Source organism: Scyliorhinus torazame, chromosome 22 (genome assembly GCF_047496885.1).
Source record: "Scyliorhinus torazame isolate Kashiwa2021f chromosome 22, sScyTor2.1, whole genome shotgun sequence".
NCBI classification, from domain to species: domain Eukaryota; kingdom Metazoa; phylum Chordata; class Chondrichthyes; order Carcharhiniformes; family Scyliorhinidae; genus Scyliorhinus; species Scyliorhinus torazame.
In genome coordinates, this window is record NC_092728.1 from 105,017,947 (window position 1) to 105,035,806 (window position 17,860).

Sequence of the window (17,860 nt, forward strand, 5' to 3'; positions counted from 1 at the left end):
CACAATGGTAGTGCCACGCAACATGATGGATGGTATCCTCAATGTGAATATGGGACTTTGTCTCCACAAGGACTGTGCGGTGGTAACTTCTACCGATACTGTCATGGGCGGATGCATCTGCAGCAGGCAGGTTGGTGAGGGTGAAGTATGTTTTCACATCTTGTTGGTACCCTGGTCCCAGTTGAGCAGCTATGTCCTTTAGGACCCGGCCTGCTCTGTCTTTGGGGGTACTACTGAACCACTCTTGGCGATGGACATTGAAGTCCCCTACCCAGAGCACATTCTTCGCCTTTGCCATCTTCAGTGTTTCCTCTCAAGTGGTGTTCAACATGGAGTACTGATTCATCAGCTGATGGTGGCTGGTGCATGGTAATCAGCAGGAGGTTTCCTTACCCATTTTTAACCTGAAGCCATGAGACTTCATGGGGTCCGGAGTAGATGTTGAGGGTTACCAGGGCAACTCCTTCCCTGCTATATGCCACTGTGCCTCTGCTGGATCTGTCCTTCCAGTGAGACAGAACATACCCAGGAATGGTGATGGTGGTGTCTGGGACATTGTCTGTGAGTATGGCTATGTCAGGCTGTTGCTTGACTGGCCTGAGAGACAGCACTCCAACTTTGGTACAAGCTCCTACATGTCAATAAAGAGGACTTTGCAGGATTGACAAGGCTGGCTTTGCCATTGCCGTTTCTAGTGCCTGGGTCGATGCCAGGTGGTCCATCCGGTTTTGTTCCTTTTTTTAAAAAATAAAATGTTTTTGTGCTTTTGTAGCAACTGAATACAACTAAGTGGCTTGCTAAGCCATTTCAGAGGGCATTTAAGAGTCAACCACATTGATGTGGGTGTGGAGTCACATGTAGGCCAGACTGGGTAAGGATGGCAGATTTCCTTCCTTAAGGACATTAGTGAACCGGATGAGTTTTTACAACAATTGACAATGGTTTCATGGTCTTCATAACATAAGAACTAGGAGCAGGAGTAGGCCATCTGGCCCCTCGAGCCTGCTCCACCATTCAATGAGATCATGGCTGATCTTTTGTGGACTCAGCTCCACTTTCCGGCCCGAACACCATAACCCTTAATCCCTTTTGTTCATTGGACTTTTGTTTTCGTCAGCTGTCTCAGGAAACTACATGGCTATTGAATGAAATTGTGCTACTTGCAGATTGGGGAGTGGTAGCTTTGGGGACTCGGCACTTCGTTGCCTGTTTTTCTTTAAAAAATTGTTTATTTTTAAAAGCATGTTACGCTTTTACATTTTTAAAAATGATGCTACAAAATTACCGAATAATAAATTGACATAAGGAAGGGAAAAACAGCTCAACATTCATGGGTACAATAGAGGGATAGGAGAACATCACAATTGGCTCGATACAATCATTAGACATAACTAGATACCTATACAGCCCCACCAGAGACGGAGGGAAAAACAGGATGAGGCCATGAAAACATGGTAAAATGGTGCACACCTTCCCAAGCGTGTCAGCCAGCAATTACCACGTGAATTACGGATATATTTTCCACGCAATGTTTGGGCACGCACCAATATACATCTCCTTCAACAGCAGCAGCAGCAAAGGCACCAATGACTCACCAGAGCCTCCTCTCCTTGGACACCAGACCCACCTGTAACCATGCAGGAACCAAGCATACCCACCTTTACAAAAAGCAAAGAAAATACATCGAAGTCCCAAATCCTAAGGGGAGTTACATATGTACCACACACAACACAGCTTAACCCCAATCTCAGGTCCAGTACAGAACCAATATCATTCCATACAATTATGCAGAGAGGAACCGCAACAGCATGTTCTGATTATGATCAGACTTCGGCGCGTCCCAAGAAGGAAAATAAATGGAGGAGAAGCTAGAACAACTAGAACTAATTCCCTCCTCCCCAGTACAACTGGGGGGGAGACCCCCTCACCTGAGCTGATCCAGAAACATCCCCTACTGCCCCAGACTAACCATCACAGAAGAAATCAAGAACAATCCCTATCCTCAAAAGTCCACAACTGCAAGGATAGGAGTAAAACTGTTCACAGATCACATAATCAACTCCATATGATGTTGCTAGAACAGGATAATTGACAACACTAGTCCTCATGCTCACATCTCACATTCCCTTGCAGGAAAAAAAGAGAGCAATAAATAATCAACAACATAATTGAGTAATGTCCAGGATTATAGAACCATAGAATTTACAGTGCCGAAGGAGGCCATTTGCCCATCAAGTCTGCACCGGCTATTGGAAAGAGCATCCTACTTAAGCTCACACCTCCACCCTATCCCCATAACCCAGTAACCCCAGCTAACCTTTTTGGACACTAAGGGCAATTTAGCACGGCCAATCCACCTAACCTGCACAACTTTGGGCTGTGGGAGTAAACCGGAGCACCCAGAGAAAACCCACGCAGACACGGAGAGAACGTGCAGACTCCGCACACAGTGACCCAAGCCGGGAATCGAACCTGCGACCCTGGAGCTGTGATGCAACTGTGCTAACCACTGCGCTGCCCACGGAGAATTGGAAGATAAAGACACCATTCATTTTGACGGCGAAGGCTATGACCAGATTGACGCGCACTCTTCAGGATCTCGCGAGGATTCTAAAGATTGAAGGATGAGGCACCATCACTTCCACCATGCCATCGCTCTGCTTTTAAAGATTTTTTTTCCAGTTAAGGGGCAATTTAGTGTGGCCAATCCACTTACCTTGAACATCTTTGGATTGTGGGGGTGAGACCCAGGCAGATATGGGGAGAATGTGCAAACTCCACACGGATAGTCACCCGGGGCAGGGATCCAACCCGGGTCCTTGGCACCTTGAGGCAGCAGTGCTAGCCACTGTGCCGCCCTTTGCCGTTGCTCTGATGACCAGGTGACCACGCCCCAGGCCGGGGAGGGGTGGCTCGACCCGCTCGACTACCTACAACCCCTCACGACAAGCACCAAGAATAGGATAATATAGGACCAGTGATCACCGGGCCCAATGACCCCTGGCCTCAGTGACTGAATACACTATGCTCCATCGAATCTGATGCACCCAAACTCCAAATCAAGATGTCCAAAACATGGCAGCCCATTTTTAAACTCCGGGATTTCCCCTCTCACCAGGGACCGGCTCCTGCCTCCCAAACCCGTCAGGATAGATGACACGCAGGCCTCTGCTGATGTCTTGTAACGGCAAGATGCACGAAGAGTGGCTCCTAGCTGGTCCTTTGCTTTTGATGCCTTTACCCATTTGTTCGAGGGAGTTTGACCACATATCTGCTGTGGGCTCAGGAAACTGTTACTGGACGGAGTCATGTCGAAATGTCGACAAAGATGCCCAACTCGAAGAAGGCTCAGCAGGCTAGCCTGCTGAAGGAAGGTGAAGGAAGGAAGAAGGCCACCACGTCCATTAGTTGATACATGTTGGCTGAAAAGATGGAGCAAGAACAAAGAACAAAGAAAAGTACAGCACAGGAACAGGCCATTCAGCCCTCCAAGCCCGCGCCGACCATGCTGCCCGACTAAACTAAAATCTTCTACACTTCCGGGGTCCGTATTCCTCTATTCCCATCCTATTCATGTATTTGTCGAGATGCCCCTTAAATGTCACTCTCGAGCCCTGCTCCCACCACCACCTCCGCGGAGCAGCAAGTTCCAGGCACCCACTACCCTCTGTAAAAAAAAAAAAAAAAAAAAAACTTGCCTCGTACATCTACTCTAAACCTTGCCCTTCGCACCTTAAACCTATGCCCCCTAGTAATTGACCCCTCTACCCTGGGATAGTCTCTGACTATCCACTCTGTCAATGCCCCATACTGTTGATTAGTGATGCTCATCACAGCTGAACAGCCTGACACTACCAATTTCCTTTTGGCATACAGGAAATACTGCACACATATCTATGGCTGTATGAAACTTGGTTTAATAAGTAATCTAGAACAGTGAGATCTTTCAAAGCTGTATACTTGGATGGCTCAAAGGTTTGGAGGCAAAATAGAAAGATTAAAATCGCTCTCTTTAATTCACCAACAAATCAAATGGGCATTATTCCCTTCTAGGCACTTTATCTCCACTCTGTTCCCTATAATGACTCAACCCCAATGGAATTGGTGGCAATTTGTCTCTGAATGATTTACTTGATGTGCTGAGAAAGCAAGTGAAAATATATATCTTACAGATACTGAACACCGTGAGTACACTGAAAGTGACAATCCAGCAGAGCAGTGACAGCCGGGCAATCAGTACGTCGGCGCCAGACTCTGGGACCAAGGGCAGTGAGGACTCTACTGACGAGATGGATTCCATACCTACCAAGTTCATCTGTTACATCTGCAATGCTAACTGCTACAATCAAAAGGTAAAAAGAGCAGTGATGTCTGCGTAAGAGGGTCTATGATCAGTGGCGCAATGCATGCCTTAAGATAACAGTTTAACTGAATAGCTACCATAGGCAGACGCATGTACTGTACTAACCTCCACCTCATCCACATACTGGCAACCTGCAGCCCGGGGGGGGAGGGGGGGGGGGCACATGTGGCTCACCTGGGGCTCACCTGGGTTCTGAGTGCAGCCCACAAGGCATTTTGTCGACTGTTGCCCTTGTGCTGAGTTGCCACATTTCACTGGTTTCCATCCACGTGGTTTATTTTCCGACTGGTATGACTGAAGTGCCCTGCAGGCGAAGTGAGGTGCGTTCTGATGCACACAACATTGACTGTGAGCCATAGTCTCCCTCTGCACCCAATCAAAGTATGAATATTTATTTTGTTCTTACCACTTGAAGTTTAAGAGTTTTATTAATATATGAATGATTATGCATTTTATATAACTTATGAAATATTTGGCATGTATTCATAAGAACATAAGAACTAGGAGCAGGAGTAGGCCATCTGGCCCCTCGAGCCTGCTCCGCCATTCAATGAGATCATGGCTGATCTTTTGTGGACTCAGCTCCACTTTCTGGCCCGAACACCATAACCCTTAATCCCTTTATTCTTCAAAAAACTATCTATCTTTATCTTAAAAACATTTAATGAAGGAGCCTCTACTGCTTCACTGGGCAAGGAACTCCATAGATTCACAACCCTTTGGGTGAAGACGTTCCTCCTAAACTCAGTCCTAAATCTACTTCCCCTTATTTTGAGGCTATGCCCCCTAGTTCTGCTTTCACCCGCCAGTGGAAACAACCTGCCCGCATCTATCCTATCTATTCTCTTCATAATCTTATATGTTTCTATAAGATCCCCCCAAACATTCAATCATATTCAAGGATTATAGTTGGTGAATAAGCCCGATTTCAATCTTGCTGGCCATTCACTAGCCTAGGTTACTCATAATAATATCTTTATTAGTGTCACAGGCTTACATTAACACTGCACTGAAGTTACTGTGAAAATCCCCTAGTTGCTATACTCTGGCGCCTGTTCAGGTTCACGGAAGGAGAATTCAGGATGTCCAATTCGCCTAACAGCACGTCTTTTGGGAATTGTGGGAGGAAACCGGAGCACCCGGAGGAAACCCACGCAGCCACGGGGAGAACTTGTAGACTCCGCACAGACAGCGACCCAAGCCGGGAATCGAACCCGGGTCCCTGGTGCTGTGAAGCAACAGTGCTAATCACTGTGCTACCGGGCCGCTGACCTAATCGCTATAATTTTGACACAGTTAGCCAATGAAAAGTTTTTGTATGTGGAATTTGAGAGCTAACAAAGACAGAAAAGTAAACTTTTTCCACTGCTTTTATAAAAGAGAAATTTCCTGGGTGTATTAAATTATTATAGTGATCAGAATTCTTTCAAGTAGATGTCCAGGTTGTGCCTGGAAAATGACTGCGGCTGTGCGGTTGGGCTTGCATTAACACTTTCCAGTCAGTCGCAGAGGCACACTAGGTACATGATAGTCTGGGAGTATTGTGGCTAGTGTGAGCAGAAAAAGGCAGGTACGCTACTCCTTGAAAGGCGGTTTAGTGAACACTGATCTGGCAGCATGGTCTGACTTCATGCCTCTTTATTTTGAAAGGCATCTGTTCAGGGTTGCCTGATGTGTTGTGATAAGAAGTCAGGTGTCCATAAGACTTGGGAGCAGACATAGACCCTTTGGCCCATCGAGTCTGCTCTGCCATTCAATGAGTTCATGACTGATCTGATGCGATAATCCTCAATTCCACTTGCCCGCCTTATCCCTTGATTCACTTCCAGATGTTTAATGTCTATCTCAGCCTTGAGCATGCTTAACAATCCATCTCTCCAACCCTCTGTGGTAAAGAATTCCACAGATTTACTATCCTCTGAGAGAAGAAATTCTGCCTCGTCTCTATCTTAAATGGGTGACCTCCTATTCTGAGATTATGTTCTCTGGTCCTAGACTCTCAGCATCTACCCTGTCAATCCCCCTGAGAATCCTATATGCCTCAATGAGCATCTCTCATTCTTCTAAACTTCAATCAGCACAGGCCCAACTTCTCCTCCATAAGAAAATCCCTCCATACCCGGGATCAACCTAGCAAATCTTCTATGAGCTGCCTCCAATGCCAGTATATCTTTCCTTCGATAGGGGACCAGAACTGTTCACAGTATTCCAGGAATCGTCTTCCTAATGCCTTGTTTATTTTTAGCACCCTATTTTTATACTGTCTTGCCTGCTCATTGGGGAAACGTGGGGAACAGAATTGTAATAATATTGGCGCATTGGCTGAGAGCAGAATCAGATCATGCCGAAGCAGGTAGAGAGTTGCCACGTCGTACTTTGATAACAAGAACATCAGGCCACACAACTGTTGAATACTTTTAGCCAGTGTTATTGTGTAATTTCGACATGAGCAGTGGTTTATGGAATTTATATGTACAGCCCAACAGTATACTGTTCCATACATTATGTTGCAAAGCGGTATGACACCTGGAAAGTGGATGCAAAATGTATTATACAGCAATATTTCCGTAAGTTCTGTGGAGTTGTTTGCCTGGAAAGACATCATCCTTGTTACGGGCAGTTTGATTAAGATGCTGGTGTTCTCCATATACTCTATTCATCAAAATAATTAATGTGGATCTTGTGTTGAGGAAAGCACATGATTATTTAACAAAAAGTCCAATATAGCCAGAGATTAAGTTCTTGCATCTAAGGTTGATGAAATGTTGATGTCTAAATTTCTCTTGTAATTCCATATTTGTTTCATTTTATTTGAAGAACTTTCAAAAACACATGAATGGAACTCGTCATCACCAGCGACTCATGGAGATTCAGCAAATGGGTAATGCTTGTCTGGCTACCCTGATTCCTGAATCAGATGGAATGGGACGAGGCAGGGAGAGGTGGGTGCATATATCCCAGCTTGTCAATTCAAAGCATAGACTTAGACCCTCCACTGGTTTGTTGTCCACCTGGTTTACGAATGTCCTTCAGGAAAAGAAGTCTGCCGTCCTTACCTGGTCTGGACACCAGATCCACAGCAATGTGGTTGACTCTCAAATGCCCTGTGAACTGGAGGGGAGTTAGGAATGGGCAATAAATGCTGACCCGGCCAACAACGCCCACATCCCGTAAATGATATTTTTAAAACAAAACATAGAATTAAATAGAATTTACAACACAGAAATTTACAGCCACTCAGTCGAAATAGTCCATGCTGATTTCAGGAAGAAAGGATTATGGTGTTCAGGTGGGAAAGTGGAGCTGAGTCCACAAAAGATCAGCCATGATCTCATTGAATGGCAGAGCAGGCTCAAAGGGCCAGATGGCCTACTCCTGCTCCTAGTTCTTATGTTCTTATGCTCCACACAAGCTTCCTCGCACCTTTCACCATTGAATTCTGTCAGTTAATCCTTTTCCTTTCTGCTTAGTGGGTTTGCTTAGTTTTCCTGTGAGTGCATCTATGCTATTCGCATCAACTACCTGTGGTATTGAGCTTAACATTCTAACCACTCCCTGGGTAAAGACGTTCCTCCTGAATTCCCTACTGGATTAATGATTGTCTTACATTTATAGCCCCGGGTTTTGGTCACCCTCAAAAATGGAAAGATCGGGGCAGCACGGTGTCGCAGTGGGTTAGCACTGCGGCCTCACGGCGCCGAGGTCCCAGGTTCAACCTGGCTCTGGGTCACTGTCCGTGTGGAGTTTGCACATTCTCCCCGTGTTTGCGTGGGTTTTGCCCCCACAACCCAAAAGATGTGCAGGGTAGGTGGACTGGCCACGCTAAATTGCCCCTTAATTGGAAAAAAAAATGAATTGGGTACTCTAAATTAAAAAAAAAAGGTAAGATCTTCTCTACATTTGCTGTGTCAAACCCTTTTAGAAATTTAAAGGTCTCTGTCGGATCATCTCTTAACCTCTTTTCTAGCCTGTTAATCTTTCCTGAAAGGTATAATCCAAGTATTTGTGGTATTCTTGTAAATTTTTATGCACTTCCTGCAATGCCTTGATAATCTTTTCATAATATGGAAGCCAGAGCTATGCCCAGTATTCAAAGTGTGGTCTAACCAACTTTCTCCATGTAAATTTAACTTGTATAGTATAATTATGATAGCACTTTTTGTCCTTGCCTATGCTGACAAATTTGCATGCTTCAATACAGTGCAACCTGTATTAAATCCTTTGCATAATCTTTTAAACCAGGGCTCTATCAGTTGTAATCACTGTAGTCCTTGCAAGCAAAACCCTGGTAACTCACTCTGCTTGTGTGCTTTTCATATCTGTTGGTTTGCCTTGCTTGAATATTATGGACCTTGGTGTTTTGGAAAAAAACTGTTGTAGGCTCTGTTGCTCATGAAGATATAACCTTAATTGGAGCACTAAGATCTATTGGCAGCATCCATTTGATGTGTAGGTGAATTAAGGAGAGAGATTTTAATCTTTCTATTTTGCCTCCAAACATTTGAGCCATCCAAGTATACAGCTTTGAAAGACCTCGCTGTTCTAGATTACTTATTAAACCAAGTGTCATACAGCCATAGATATGTGTGCAGTATTTCCTGTATGCCAAAAGGAAATTGGTAGTAAGTGTCAGGCTGTTCAGCTGTGATGAGCATCACGAATCAACAGTGAGGGGCATTGACAGAGTGGATAGTCCGAGACTTTTTCCCAGGGTAGAGGGGTCAACTACTAGGGGGCATAGATTTAAGGTGCGAGGGGCAAGGTTTAGAGGAGATGTACGAGGTAAGTTTTTTACACAGAGGTTAGTGGGTGCCTGGAACTCGCCGGAGGAGGTGGTGGAAGCAGGGACGATTGTAATGTTTAAGGGGCATCTTGACAAATTCATGAATAGGATGGGAATAGAGGGATACGGACCCCAGGAAGTGGAGGAGATTTTAGTTTAGACGGGTAGCATGGTCGGCGCAGGCTTGGAGAGCCGAAGGGCCTGTTCCTGTGCTGTTGTTTTCTTTATTCTTTGTTCTTAGTGGGGATGTGTGTGAGAGGACCCGATTCTGCAGTCACCTGCTTAAGATACTTGGCCAAATGTAACATCTTGCCTCAGGCTGAGATTGGCTAACTCCACACAAATTGGGGATAGAACCAGGGATTATTTCTGGCTCTATATGGCATACCCGTTAACTGAATAAACTTAACCATTGGGAGATTCTCTGTGGTTGTTAGAATTAATTGGCATTTCAGCAGGCTTTTTATCTTGTGTGCCATTGTTGTATGTCACTGTTATTTTTGAATAGCCACAAAATACTTGTAGAAATACGAAGCATCCAAATTCTTTTCACTATTAAAACCCAGACTTCCCCTGATAAAAGTTGAAGAATGCAGGAGGGTAACATTAAAAACGATCGAACAGGTTAGAATACCGGAGTAGCATTTTGAAATCAAAGAATGATACTGGGGTTTGGAGGGTTCAATTATAATTTTAATCTTTTTTTAATCTTTATTATTGTCACAAGTAGACTTACATTAACACTGCAATGAAGTTACTGTTAAAAGCCCCTAGTCGCCACAATCCGGCACCTGTTCGGGTTCACTGAGGGAGAATTCAGAATGTCCAATTCACCTAACGAGCACGTCTTTCGGGACTTGTGGGAGGAAACCGGAACGCCCGGAGAAAACCCACGCAGACACGGGGAGAACATGCAGACTCCGCACAGTCACCCAAGGGGGAATTGTACCTGGGACCTTGGCACTGTGAAGCAACAGTGCTAACCACTGTGCTACTGTACAGAGTGCACGATCTTGGCTTAAGTGTAGAAGATTGAGAGATGATCTGATTATGGCATTTAAAATTTTAAAAGGCTTTGATAAAGATAGAGGGAAAATAATACCTTTGGTGGGGGGATCCCAGAATGAAAGGACATTAAAAGTTTTGAGTTCAGCCATTTAAGGGGCGGCATGGTGGTTAGCAGTGCTGCCTCACGGCGCCGAGGTCCCAGGTTCAGTCCCGGCCCCGGGTCACTGTCCGTGTGGAGTTTGCACATTCTCCCTGTGACTGCGTGGGTCTCACCTCCACAACCCAAAGATGTGCAGGATTGGTGGATTGACCATGCTAAATTGCCCCTTAATTGGAAAACATAATTGGGTACTCTAAATTTATATTTAAACAAAGAATGGGTATTGAGCATATGCAGATAAATAGTGTTGAGACCTGATCTGCCATTATCTGATTGAATTGCAGAATGGAGGGGAGAGAGGGTTTCCTAATTGTATCCAAGGACCTGAGTTGTACAGCTGAATTCTTGACCTAGTCTGTGTGATGGAAAGGTGAAGGTCAAACATCTTTTTCTGGCAAGTGGAAGGAGAAGGAGAGAGGGACAATCAAGTCAGAGGCCTGCTCTAAATAACCAATAATTGTCTTACAGTGACAAGAAACGGCCCAGATGGTGCACCACCTGTCGGGCTCACTTCAGAGGGAATATCATTGTGCATCGCAGGACACAGAGACACAAGGTAGACTGAAAACCTTATTTTTATAAATTTAGATTACCCAATTCTTTTTTTTTTTTTTTTACAATTAAGGGTCAATTTAGCATGGCCAATCCACCTACCCTGCACATCTTTTTGGGTTGTGGAGGTGAGACTCACGCAGACATGGGGAGAACGTGCAAACTCCACACAGACAGTGACCCGGGGCCGAGATCGAACCCAGATCCTCGGTGCTGTGAGGCAGCAGTGCTAACGATTACGCCACCGTGCTGTCCTCAGAAAACCTTCGTACAGAAATTTCTAGAGTCACATCGCCATTTAATCATTGTCTCAAAGAGAAAGATAGCTTGCCATTCGACTGGAGATATTTCATCCGAATTATCAGACTACCTTCCAGACGCTACCTAACCTGCTATGCGTTTGTAATATTTGCTTTTTCTTTGTGCAATCATACATTTTTATATCCATAACCTGAAAATTATTGCTTGTCGGTTTAACTGCCACCAATTTTCTAACAAATAAGTTTATTTTGCTTCAAAATTCATGCAAGTTAAATTGGTGCTCGTACACTTAGGTCTGCAAATAAGTTGGGGTGGGAAGGATTTCTTGGAAAAGCTCATGATGTGTAGACATTTGGGTTCTCACGCTAAATGTAAAGCATTCAGCCAAAATGCAAAATATGCTCATTGCAAAGCCAGTGTCATCGATGTGTCTCAGAAGCTTGCACATTTAAATTTTAGTTTCATTTCGTTAATTATATTTAATTTCAACACACAAGCTCCAAACTTAAAAACGTCCTTGTCTCCCTTGATGCTTACTGTGTCTCTTCTGTTCCATTCTCCTTTGTGTTTCAGTCTAGTTTTAACGCTTATTCTGTTCTTTAAGCTTGCTGTAGCTTCGGTCTAAAAACAGCGAGTGTGCAAATTTAGCCCTTCAGTCTCTGCAAGCAGTTGAACAAGTCCTTGCAAACATTGGTAGTGAATGACTCCCTTTTTTGGTGAGATTTGCTTATAATGGAATCTGGGGAGGATTGCATTATCATCGTTATCAAAGTTGCTGGTTACAGGAGAAGATGGTGGTGTCATGATAATGCCACTGGACTAGTGGTTATGCTGAAGGGCAGATTGGCCCAAATATCCTTCGCGCCCAGGGGCCCAAGAATTCGTCATCTGGCTATGCCAACATGGTGGGGGGGGGGGGGGGGGGATCTGCCTTGCCTTCCGCAGATCTGCCTTGCCCTCTGTCGTCTTGTGTAACACTGAGGATGTTTTTATCCTGCAAATTGCCCTGTGATCCTTCTAAAATCCTGGACATTGCTCTCTGTTGATCATGTTGCTGATTTTTTTTGTTGCTGCCTTTTTCCTGCAGGGAGGTGTGAAATGTGGGCATGATGGCCTGTGTTGTGGATTATCCTGATCTTGCTGAATCCTATTGAGTTAATTATGTGGAATGTGATTTGTCTCTGTTTTACCCCTTTTAGTTATTGAGGAGGGTGGGCAGTTGGGTTGGTAGGGCTAGTTCAGTCCTCACATCGATTGAGGATAACCCCCCCCCCCCCCCCCTCTCCCCCCCAAATGATGGCCTGGGCAGATTTCTTGACCTTGGGAGGACTGTTTTTTTGACTCGTCTTTGAGGTTGAGTTTTTTTCTCTTTCGTTCTCGCTTGGATCTCTCTCTCTCTCTCTCTCTCTCTCTCTCTCTCCATGGGTGGGTTTGGAAAGCGGGAGGAGCATTTGGCTCCCATTCCCTTGCTGGATGTGAGGTTCTGTCGGTTTGATTGTAATCCAAACGTGTCATTGTGTGGCATATACGGAACTCCCCTTAGGAATGGGGGTTTTCGTGCATTTCCTTTTGTTTTTGTTAGGATAAACGTGCTCTTGACTTCCACATGGATTTAGATGGATTTGGTATCCAAAGGGAGGAGGCTGCGAGGGGTCGGCATTGTGCCTTTGGCGCTGCTGGAGTTGAGGAGGCCGCAGGTTGGTGCACACCCAACCGTCGCATGGTGATTGTCAGGCTGTGGGCATGGAAGGGGTGCACCGTTTTGTCATTTTTCTTTGTGACTTTGTCCTGTCTATCCCTAAGCCTCTGATAGGCTATATGAATATCCAATCCTGCCTGATTATTATATCAAGCCGACTGTGATATTATTCTCCTGTTCCACTCTGTATTCATGTATGTTAAACTGTTTTTTCCTCCTTCCTACTTATGGGATATATTATTTTATAACTTGGTTGCGTAATTCTTTAAAATGCAAAATCTCAGTAAATATACTTTTTTTTTAAAAATTGGGAATGTGCAGAAGCTAGAATTGGAAGAGCTTGGAGAATTTGAGGGCTGGAAGAGATTATAGAGATAGGGAGGAGTGAGATCCTGTAGGAAATTGAAAACCTGTTACAAGTTAGGATATGTTTTGCATCAGTTTTTGGGAGGTGGAGCAGAAACTCAATTTCTCCCTCCACAGATCTGCCAGACTTGAGTATTACCAGCACTTTGTATTTTTATGTCCGATTTCCAGTATCCAAAATATTTTTCTTTTATTTCACCTTAAAATCTACCTCTTTGAAATCCGTGTTGGCCTTCTAGTTTCCCCTTGGTTTCCAACTCCGGAAGCATTTTGTTACCTTAAGGGCAATAAATAAAGTGTCCTTAAGTTGTTTTGGTGTGTTGTATCTGTAAAACCTCAGATACTAGCAACCAGTTCACTGACGCAAAGGTTTTACCTAGGTGTCTTTAATAACACATTCACGTTCAACAATGTTTATTACACACAATTTACCTGTGTACTGCCCACAAATAAGAAATGAAATGAAATGAAAATCGCTTATTGTCACAAGTAGGCTTCAATGAAGTTACTGTGAAAAGCCCCTAGTCGCCCCATTCCAGCGCCTGTTCGGGGAGGCTGTTACAGGAATTGAACCGTGCTGCTGGCCTGCCTTGGTCTGCTTTCAAAGCCAGCGATTTAGCCCAGTGCTAAACAGCTAAAGATTGGTTTATACTACCCGTGGGGATGGCTTGGTAGGACATGGATCTGATCTGTGAGCCCCTTTGGTTCGTCATCACGAAGATGGTTCTCGCACGCTGCTTCTGCCGTCCTTCCTTCCCTGGTCAGCCGCCTTGATTGCCTCTGCCTGGAGTCTTCCCTCCTGATGTGCCTCGGGTACCTGTTTTTATCCCCCTTCCTTTGTGCTCTTTTGCTATTTCCTCTGGCTTTCTGCCAATGATGCCTCAGGAGGGGGGGTCTCAGCAGCCAATGGTCCGGTTGATGACTGTTTGACAGGCCACCTGAGCCCATCCCAGGTGTCCCATCTCTGGTGGTGTGGGCTGCACATAACCTGTTCCCATATAAGGTAACAGCAGAAACTCTGGGTGACAAAGTCTGGCCCGATCTGGGCTACTGGCAATAGACCTCTGCATATCAATAGTGTGTGATGATCTGCTGATGGGTGATTGACTGGGCAGGTTCAGACATGTTCTGGCAGCTAGTCAGTTGATTGTATGTTTGAACTTGCCCAGTTCGAATCCCCATGGTGCTGTGTGCCTGTGGCTTGATTTTAAAGTGCCCAATTCTTTAATTTAAAATACCCAATTTTATTGGGCCTAAATCTAGGCCTTGCTAGGTTACCACAGGTGGGAGATGAATATTCAACTTAATTAAACAAAACTCTCTTTTAAGAAACTATTTGAATCTTTTCAGATTTGTTGCACTGTCTGAGAGACCAGTGGGAATGGATTCAGTGGTAGCTTTCAAAGAAAAATTGGATCAATATCTGAAAAATAAACATTTGCACTGCTATGGGAAAAGTGCAATGTGTGGAACTAATTTGATTGTTCTCGCAAAAGAGCTAGCACAAGCACAATGGGCTGAATGGTTACTATTGCATCATTCTATTGGAGATTGAAAATTGTCATTGTAGAGAAAAACAAGAAAAGGGTTTGAGAGAAAGTTTATATTATCTTGAAAGCCATAGGGCCGTTAAAACAAAGTCGATACTGGTGCTGTTCTATTTGTTGCAGACACTCGTACCCGAGCCTGCTGTCTCAATCGTTGATCTCCGGGTAGTTCAGATTTATTGCCATGTGTGGTTGTGGGCCTTTTGGAACAATTGGCTTTTACAGCCAAGCAGCTTGCTGAGCAACTTTAGAGGGGAGTGAACGTACAATGCGGGCAAGTGAACCATGTCATGTGGCACTGGGCATGTCGGCATCACCGGGTAGGGTTAGTGTTCCTTAAGTGATTTCAATAAACCAAGCCTAAGTTGTGTCATTGGGTTCTTTATATTACAAAACTCAGCTGATGCAAAAGAATCGTCTGCTATTGTGGGTCAACACCAGGAAAATGACCTCCAATTTTGCAATTTGTCAATGGAGAGATTTGAGTTCAGTGTCTCTGGGCTCCTAGCCCACTACCATCAACTCCAGATTGAGGTATCCTACCATCTTTGTTCTTCCCAATAAACGAGGTGAGTGCATCCTCGGCCTAAGAGACCAGGCATCATCATTCAATACAAGGGAAAGATGCAGCTGTTTAAAGCCTGGCACTGCGTACAAGGGACCAGGTTCAGCTGGTCCTTTTTTGTTTTTGAGGGAGATTGCTGGCCCATTCCCATCCCTTGCTGTAGCTGTGTCATTTATGTTCTCTGTTTCTCACCAGCTTGCTAAGCTCTCGCTGCGGCCTTTCTGCACTGTCTGCAGCCGACACTTCAAAACCCCCCGAAAGTTTGTGGAGCACATGAAGTCGCCAGAGCACAAGCAGAAAGTGGAAGAGGTACACTAAGCTTTTTCTAGGCTTTTCACTTGTTTCCATAATGGAATACAGGGGAAATTAAAAATGGGGGCGGGGAAATGTTTACACCTTGTTTCTGAATGGCTGTCCTCCTGCTTGAGGCAATAACAGGCCGGTTACCGTCCTCGGCAACATCTTGCCTTTAGGTGCTATTAATGGATTGAAGCATTCAATGTGCTCCTGTGATCAATACCCACTGAAATTTGACAATGACCTACATAAGGAGATAATAAGATAAACCAGAACTATGTTAAAGGAGTAGAGAAAGACCGATGTTTAGCGATGGATTTCCAGATCGTTAGGACCTTGGTAGCTGGAGCACCGGCTCCAAAGATGGAGCAAAGGAAATTGGGAAATGCATGAGGCCAGACTGGAGATGTGCGACGGTCTTGCACGGTTCCAGGGTTACAGGAGGTTACAGGCATTGTGAGGGGCGAGGCCGCAGAGGGTTTTGAACACCGGATGAGAATTTTAAAATTGAGGTGATGCTCGATCAGGAGACAATGGAACTCGATGACTTCTATTTTATGATGACAAGACTGCTACACATGATGTATGTGAGCAGAGATGAGTGGGGCAGTGAATGCCTTTCCTTTTAACGTTTGGAATCTGTGATCTTTTAGCTCTGTCTCAGCAGCCGAACAGTGTTGACACTCAGTTGAAATATTTGTTCAAATATAACAAAGTGTCATTTTCTGATTTTTGTTTTCCCTCTGGTTGGGCACGTTCTTTACTGCCCCAATCTGGCTCTCCAATCCCACTTTTGTCTTGGTTTCAGCGGGTTATTGGTTTGGGTTTGAGTTTAACTCCACTTGGCTGACATTCCAGTGTGATACTGAAGGGGTACATCCTTTGAATGAGGCATTAACTGAAGCCCTTTCAAATGATTCTTGAACTGTAATGGGAAGTTGATGGGGTTGGATTTTAAAAGGAGCAGGTTGAATTATTTGAAAAACTTCTCCATCCAAACTAATGCTTTTTTGTATTCCATTCTTCCTTCCGTTTGGGTCACATTTCTGATTGTAACTATCCAGATCCATTGAGGTCTGTTTGGAGTGGGCAGACTTAACAATCCACATTGTATCCCCACTGAGTTGAAACCTGCAACAGTGGTGACCTGATGACTTAGTAATCAAATTATTGCCAACTTGAATGATGAGGATTGTGCCTGCCCGCTATCTGTTTTGGAGGCAGGCATATCACTGCCTGGGCCCTGGACCATCTGTATTCACCTTTCTGGAAAACCTGCAAATGTATTATTACTCAAATCTCTGCACTCCTTGTTCTTTGTAGCCAATCAGAGGAATTGTGGCTCTAATTTAATTTGTTCAGTAGCAGTAGGGGCTCTGTTAAAACTGGTTACATGTTTTTTGATATGCTGATTAAAATGCCAGCCTCCATGGAGACTGAAATGTGTCCTGTGAAATACAAATGAAGCATTATATTAACAAGTCATTCAGGCCTCCTATTGAGCAGGAACACATGAAACTAAAGCTGCCCTTTGTCCACATGTTATCTACATTACAAATGTTTTAGTTTACAGGGGGCACAATACGTTTAACTGGAATATTAAGTCATTTCAAATTGGGTTCTGCAAGGTTGTGCTGTTATTGACTGAAAATAAATAGTTCCTGCCATCTAACATGCTTTGTCTACAATATTTTATGCTTTGTGTTACTCCCGTTACCTTTATCCATCTATCCCACTTGAATAAATACAATCTCTTTGTAATTTTTAATACCAAAATTATATATCTTCTAAGCCTATGCTTCTCAAGTGGATAACCTTAACCCATGAATCCTGAGGCTGAATATTATTTACTTTTAAAATAAATTTAGAGCACCCAATTCTTTTTTTCCTTTTTGCTTCCAATTAAGGGGCAATTTAGCGTGGCCAATCCACCTAACCTGCACACCTTCGGTTTGTGGGGGTGAGACCCATGCAAACACCGGGTGAATGTGCAAACTCCACACGGATAGTGACCCAGGGCCAGGATCGAACTCGTCCTCGGCGCCGTGAGGCAGCGGTGGCTGAATATTATTTAGTTGTTGTCCTCGGCAAGTCCTGAAGTGACAATATTCTTTATCATGTACAAAGATTAAAAAATGGATTCAGTATTATGAGAGTTTCTTGATTCTCTGAAGCATCTGCCCTTTGTCTCCTCCCCTCGCACATTTGCATGCTGCTTCTTGGTGACATCTTCCAAAAATGTGGGATCGAATTCCAGAG

General features: G+C 44.4%; 1 protein-coding gene across 3 annotated transcripts in view; it reads left to right on the forward strand.

Annotated features, from left to right (window-relative positions):
• Positions 1-17,860, forward strand: part of LOC140399308 (uncharacterized) — a 69,077-nt gene that overhangs the window by 27,191 nt on the left and 24,026 nt on the right. For 2 of the 3 annotated variants that reach the window (XM_072488815.1, XM_072488814.1), the window contains exons 8-10: positions 4,173-4,352; positions 7,181-7,305; positions 10,783-10,870. In XM_072488815.1, coding sequence (XP_072344916.1) covers positions 4,173-4,352; positions 7,181-7,305; positions 10,783-10,870 — 393 coding nt within the window. Of the gene's footprint in view, positions 1-4,172; positions 4,353-7,180; positions 7,306-10,782; positions 10,871-15,499; positions 15,614-17,860 lie in introns of all 3 variants that reach the window. The other variant, XM_072488813.1, reaches the window with a different exon arrangement.